Genomic DNA, 6,548 nt, shown 5'->3' on the forward strand with positions numbered 1-6,548 from the left:
CAACAGCTTCTGTACTGCCTGCTGTCTTCTACTCATCCCTCCACCTTTTCCCCACCATGAAAGCCTTACTCCAGTGAACAAAGAAAAGAACAGCCCTCTCACAGTGACCCTATGGGTGGTAATGGATGTAACCTAAGAGCTGGTGGGTTCTACACTCCAACAGAACTCCCCTACTCAGTTTAGGAGGCAACTTAGGATCAAGATGCTGATCTTGACCAGTATTCTGGTTTGGCTTTCAAGTTGGCCCTACCACAGACTCTGCTTTGTAGTAACAGAAAGCAAAGGGGAGAAACCATAATTTCTTCAAAAGCCCACAAAACATTCAAAACCCCTATTCCCAGATATAGACAAGTAGATGCTGGTAGACAAACAAAAACGCTCATTAACTTCCACCAGAAACACCAGCGAGAAAACAGAAAATGCAATTTCCTCACAGATTAGTGTCAGATGCTTTGACATCTGTGTACCCAAGTATTTTAGATACCTTAAGGCCAACTTGATTTCCCCTCCACACCCTGATTTCTTTTTATATCCTAAAATTTTTTTGAAGGCCAACTTAAAAAAAAACCCAACAAAACAAACCCCCACACAAAAAACCTCAGTATACTGACTCTTCACCACTGATAATGCTGAAGATCTACTTCATTCATTTTTTTCCCAGAGATCCCTTAAAATTGTGCTGAAAGTTTTGCAAGTTACTTTTTCAAGTTCCAAAATATTTTCTTCTCTTGTTAAATGGGACCATAATTCCAAAGTGCAACCTTCAGAAACTGAAGAGTCATCCAAAAAACACCGAATCCTCACCTGCCAAAAATCTTCAAAAGTGTCTTACTCAGAAGAGCTTTCTCTATCATTAAGAAAAAAAAAAATCTAGCAATATAGAATGTCATTAAGAGACATCAAGCAGATCTTATACTTAAAAGACGTCTCTGGACATACACGCTGGAGTAACCACTGAACACACTAGAATTTCCTTTCTGTAAGAAACTCCTTATCTTTTAGCATTTCGTTTATAACAAACCAGGTAGAAGTGTTGAAGCATCAACATGCTTAGCTATATGGAACGTTTCCTAAACATTCGATTCCTAAATATACAAATATTTTGTTTACATACATCATATTTTTTAAACAGAACACTGTGGTATTCCAGAATCAAAACATTTAAATTGATTTGACATTTAGCTACATCTGCTGTATCAGTTGGATGAAGATCCTGCAAGCAAGCAATCCTTCATTATAAGCTGTCCCCTGTAACTGTAACATACACCTCACAAGATAGCTCAGCTGTACAGATTCCACATATTGGTCAGAAGGAAAATGCCCACAGAGAAACCTAATTCATAAGAATGATGGGTTGGCAGACTTACGACCTGTGAGACGGAGGCATTCTAACAATGCTTGTTGAATCGGCTAGAAATTACATTTTTATTTTCTTGGTAGAAAACAGCAAGGGAATCTCAAGAGAGAAAATGTGATAGAAGCTTGCTTCCACAGTACCTCTACTGACACCAACAAACACTTAGCATGCTACGGTAGAAGAGCAACAGACCGTCAACAAGTCCTTTATATCAAAGTGCTGATAAAATGGCAATCTAAAACTCACAAAGGAAACATAAAAATCTTACTTTTCCAGATCAAAAGATGCCCACAGAACTAGCACAGCCTTTTCTAAGCAACAAGCCAACCAAAAAACACCTACAAAGATTCACATTTAAAAAAAAGAAAAAAGTATTTCCAGTAAAATTTGTATCTTTTTCATCCTTCCCTGCACCTTCCATTAGAAGATACAACCAAGCAAAACATGCTGGAAAGCTTACTGAAGCTCACTACAAGTGTTATGTTTATATCCAGTTCACGTGGAAGAACTCGAAAGAACATAATGTTTGTGAGTGCAGACTACTGTAAGACAGATCACCAATAATTTACAAAGGATACCTAACTATATTCCAAAAACATCTGAATAAATCCTCCCCATAGAACATAAGCAAAATGTATCTTCTTTCTTTAAAAAAAAAAGTAAGCTAATACTACAAATTACATACTCAAATCATAATCTACTTACTAGCATGTTTATCTGCAAGCATTATAAGGCTGTTGGAAATATCTCTTCGCCTGTAAAAACACACCACTTTTGCTTCCACATTTCCATTGGCAGTCTACAAAAGAAAGATAAATCAAGTCAGAATGTATCCCTCCTCAGCTGAGTAACACAAATTAAATGCCCTCTGCTCACAATTTTCCTTCACATTAGTACTTCTCATGTGATCAGCCAGGCTGAAATCAACGGGTAACTCAAGTAAAAACTTCCTGACACAGGCCAATATCAGTTTCAGATCAGACAACAGGATTGATGATAATTACTTAGTCCTAAGAATTTATATATTATTCATCTGTCTAGAGATGCAATGCCAGTATTATGTTAACACGAGAATCCTTAAGAAATATTATAAGCTTGTGAACTTTCCTCTGCAACCCAGCTTTAGACAGAAATGTACATTTCTAAGTACTCCAGCACTTCTTCCAGAATCACAACATGGTTTATTTAAAAATTCACTGCAGCTTGTAAGATGAAAGAGCTGTTTAGTTCACAGTTGTTCTCATGACTCATTATAGGAATCATGCTCTCTAGGCTGAGAATCTACTAATATTTGAAGAACCAAAACTTCTTGTTAGGAAAAGCACCAGATTAATTCACTCCCGTTATTTACTTATTTAAAACTCAAGATGTGCCATTGAAAAATACCATGCTTTATTTAAGTTTCTGATCAAAAAACCAAAGCATCTAGTGTCCAGTAAAATAACCAAAGCATTTCATTACATATTTGTCTAACATCTCCCATGTTTGCTCACTGCCTTTAACACATGAAAGCACTAATTCACAATTAAGATATCTGGACTATATCCTCAAAACTGTCTTTAAAAAAAAAAATCAATACATACTCTGCCATCCATGAGCAAGATTTAATTATAGCAGTGCAGTTTAAAGATAACAAACATTACGTTCAGAACATGATTGGAATCATTTCAAATACTGTAAACAAAGAATATTCTTCTCCAATAAAAGGCCAAAAATTATTTGCCAAGCACAAGCTCAGGGGATGTTATGTTGGACAGCACTAACAGGTAACGTGGTCAATGTCTGCTATGGAGCAGTGTTATGTTCCATTAGGAAGAAAATAATTTGCAGGCCACTAATTTTTTAACTTATTTTCTAACCACAAGGAAAAAAAAATCTTTGTTATTATTTATATCACAACAAGCACGTTGATCATTAATTTTTGACATAATGTGTAAGTAAGTATTAACACTGCTTGCTTGAATAGTAAAAATATGCCACGCTGAAAAAGGGAAGAAAAAAAAAATCCCACACCATTCTTAGTAGTATAAGAATGAACAAATAATCATGCTTCCCCTAAAATGACAATCTGAAAAGCCTCCATTCTTTACCAAAAATAGACACAGAATAAAGAGAGAGAATAGTCTACTTCCATTCAAAAGCCCATCCTTCATTCACTGCTGCCAATAAGCAGAGCAATAAGCAACCACAGAAGTCATATATTCTGTTATTGGATCACTGCAAAGCCTCACTGAGAGCTACTACCTCTTCACACATACAGCCAAAATCACACACACTACATGATTGCTATCATTGCAGATGGATTCACAGTGCCATCGCCATGCAGAGAATTAAAATCACTTCTTCAAGCACTCATAAAATTGGTTTGGGAATTTTTACAGCAGAGTACTCCTGTTCACTGGGAATACTCAACTGAGTGTTTCCTTAGATAACAGGGCAATATTACAAAGTATTACGTAGCAAGATTTCAGTAACTGAACCATACACAAAATCCGTATCACATCTCAAGATTGGTTAAAAAAACCCAGCAACAAAAAATACAGAAAATTCTCTAACAATGCAAATCTTAGAGTATCAAAATCATTCTCCATTTTTCCAGAGTGCACTGACTGTTGTCAAAGGTTAAGCAAGAATGATAGATACTTGAATACCTTGTTAAGTTCTTCAATTCTCCTAATGAGATATGGATTGCTGGAAGAATTTTCAAAATAAACGTAATCTGCAACGAAAAAAAGGAAAGATGCTGAAATTAAAAAAACCCACAAAACACAAATGTAAAAGCATCTCACTATTAGTGCAAAATTCTCCTTCTAAACCTAGAAACTGTTAAAAAGCAGAGCTCTTTTAGTAAATGTAAATACTAAATATTTCTATCCTAAGATTTAACACAATTTGTTCCTAAATTCTGGTCATAACATGCTTTAACAATCATGCTGAAACAAAGTTAAATGCATTGGGCTGGAGCTTATATTGTAATTCAGTAATCCACACACTGCGTAAATCTTGATATAAAAGTGCTGGTTTCTCACAAATGACTAGGGAAGATTTAAGAATTGAGCACTTTAGTGAGATTCTGTATTATGGAGATAAATATTTCTTTAAGATGTGCTACCTCACATTTATTATCAGGTGCTGTGGTAGTAAGGTGTCTACATGCGTAATGTACAGTACATTTTATGATCCTTGCTTTTGTTGTCATCACTTTTCAGTAATATGCAAATTGTATTAAGCATTAACAGTTATGAGGTTAGCAAGGATCTTCCAAGACAGAAACTCTTACAGCATCATTAATATAGAAATTCCTTCATAGAGTATATGAAGTTTACTTATGAAAGCTGCTTCCGTGCAGCACAAAGAATTGACAGGCAGAGCATTTCCTTCAGCAGTCTTCCCAAAAGTTTGTTTTTCTCAAATGAATAAGTACCCATGAAATGCTAACCTTACATAGGGTATTTGACTCCTGCACCATGCTACTTGCAAAATTTTTTAAAAGGTTGTGTGTGGGGACCATAATGACAAAGAAAACTCCTCTGAAACGTTTCAACACTAAATTGCAGTGAAAGAGTCTCAGTTCCTTTAGAACGAATAGGATGTCTGGATATTGCTCACTATTACTTGTTAAGTTGGCACTTGTTAAGGTTTCCCCCCCCAAAAAAAAAAAATTAAAAAATTATGACCTAAAAAGCAAACCCTACCCAGATTTCAACAGCACTGCTCAGAGGAGGATTACTTTCATGAGTAAAGGCTGATGGGATTACAATCTAAATGCCCTAATGAGGGTGTACGCAGAGGGATGATTTGCGGATGCATCAGTAGACCTCAAACCAGAGGCAGAAAGAGATTCAAACTAACCACTCACCCCTCGTTTCTTTGCATCTTTCCTTCTCACCTCAGGCTGCTGAGGAGAGCAGGAGGAGGCAAGTTAGGATTTAACTTGAGCGGTGCACCTGGAGCCGCAGCGCTAGGCACACAGCCATGGTCGCTCCATAGGGGAGGGCATCCGAAAGTTACCAGTGTCTATTTCGACAGGCCGGGGGTGGGAAAAAACCGCTTGTCGTGGGTTTTACCGCCTAAGTAACCCCCATCGACAGCAGTCACGTAACAGCACACACCCCAGGGGTCACGTCGGTAAGCAGGAAAGCTGACAGAAATCCCCCGGATTTGTTATTTATCTTCGGGAGATGACGGAGAGCGCGGAGACGCTCCGCCGCTGAAGGAAAGGAGCGGGGGCAGGGCAACAGCACGGTCGGAAGCGCCGCCGGGCGCCCCTCGGGGCGGACGCCGGCTGCCCGCGCCACGCCGCCCGGGCTCGCCAGGCCGCAGCGGCGGCTGGGCCGAAGCAGACTCCTGGGCCGGGGGCGCACGGCCCTGTTAGGCCGCCCCTCGCTCGCCTCGCAGGCGGAGCAGCCTGCCGCCATGCGCTGGCTCGGCGGGCGGCGGGGCCGGGGGGGACACCCGGCTCTCCGGGGAAGGAGCCGAGGCGCGAAGGGAGGCCATGCCCGGCCCGCACCGTGTAGAAGGGGCAGGAAATCGGCAGCACCGCTCCCCCTTTCCCCGTGGAGGGCGGCGCTGCCCTTCTCCTCCTCAGCGATGGGGGCTGGACTCCCACCCGGCGTACAGGGCTGGCGGGGGAGGAACCTGCGTCCCCCGCCCCGCGGAGGGCCCGGCGGCCCCTCTGCCAGGACCGGCTGCCGCCGACCGCCCGGGCCTGGGTGCCCCACTCGAGGCCATGGCGCTGGCGACGGCAGGCGAAGGGGGCCGGTGCGCCTCTCTTCACCCCAGCGCAGCGCGCGCAGACCCCGGCGCGGCTCGCACAGCCCGCGGCGCGGACGGGCCCCCCGGCCAGGCCCCATCTCCGCTGCCGGGAACAGAGACCCCCGGCGCCGGGCGGGCGCTGCCCCGTCCCCACATACCTCCCACTCGGTACATGTTGGCCGCCATGTCTGCGCTCTGCGCCCTCCTCCTCCCGCCGCCTCTGCCGGGCTGGGCAAGGAGGGAGCGGCTCCCGCCGCCCCCCCCTCCGCGCTCGCCCCCACCCTGCGCCACCCCTCCCCGCCCGGGCACAGGACACAGCGCCGCGCCTCACGGGGCCGCCGCCGCCTCGGCCGTTTCCGGAGCCGCCCGGCGGGGAAAGGGTTAAACAACCGCCCCCCACCACTTCCCTCCCTCCCCCCGCGCACACCGGCCGCGG

At 43.3% G+C, this 6,548-nt stretch overlaps 1 protein-coding gene across 1 annotated transcript in view; it reads right to left on the reverse strand.

Moving 5' to 3' along the window:
- The window catches only part of MTA3 (metastasis associated 1 family member 3), a gene marked incomplete at both ends in the record, with an annotated part of 133,409 nt that extends 127,111 nt beyond the window's left edge, over positions 1 to 6,298 (reverse strand). The window contains 3 exons of the mRNA XM_084262065.1: positions 2,063 to 2,156; positions 4,009 to 4,076; positions 6,271 to 6,298. Coding sequence (XP_084118191.1) covers positions 2,063 to 2,156; positions 4,009 to 4,076; positions 6,271 to 6,298 — 190 coding nt within the window. The remainder of the gene's footprint in view (positions 1 to 2,062; positions 2,157 to 4,008; positions 4,077 to 6,270) is intronic.
- Positions 6,299 to 6,548: the final 250 nt, after the last annotated feature.

Source organism: Gallinula chloropus (assembly GCF_964237585.1).
Source record: "Gallinula chloropus genome assembly, chromosome: 3".
NCBI lineage: Eukaryota > Metazoa > Chordata > Aves > Gruiformes > Rallidae > Gallinula > Gallinula chloropus.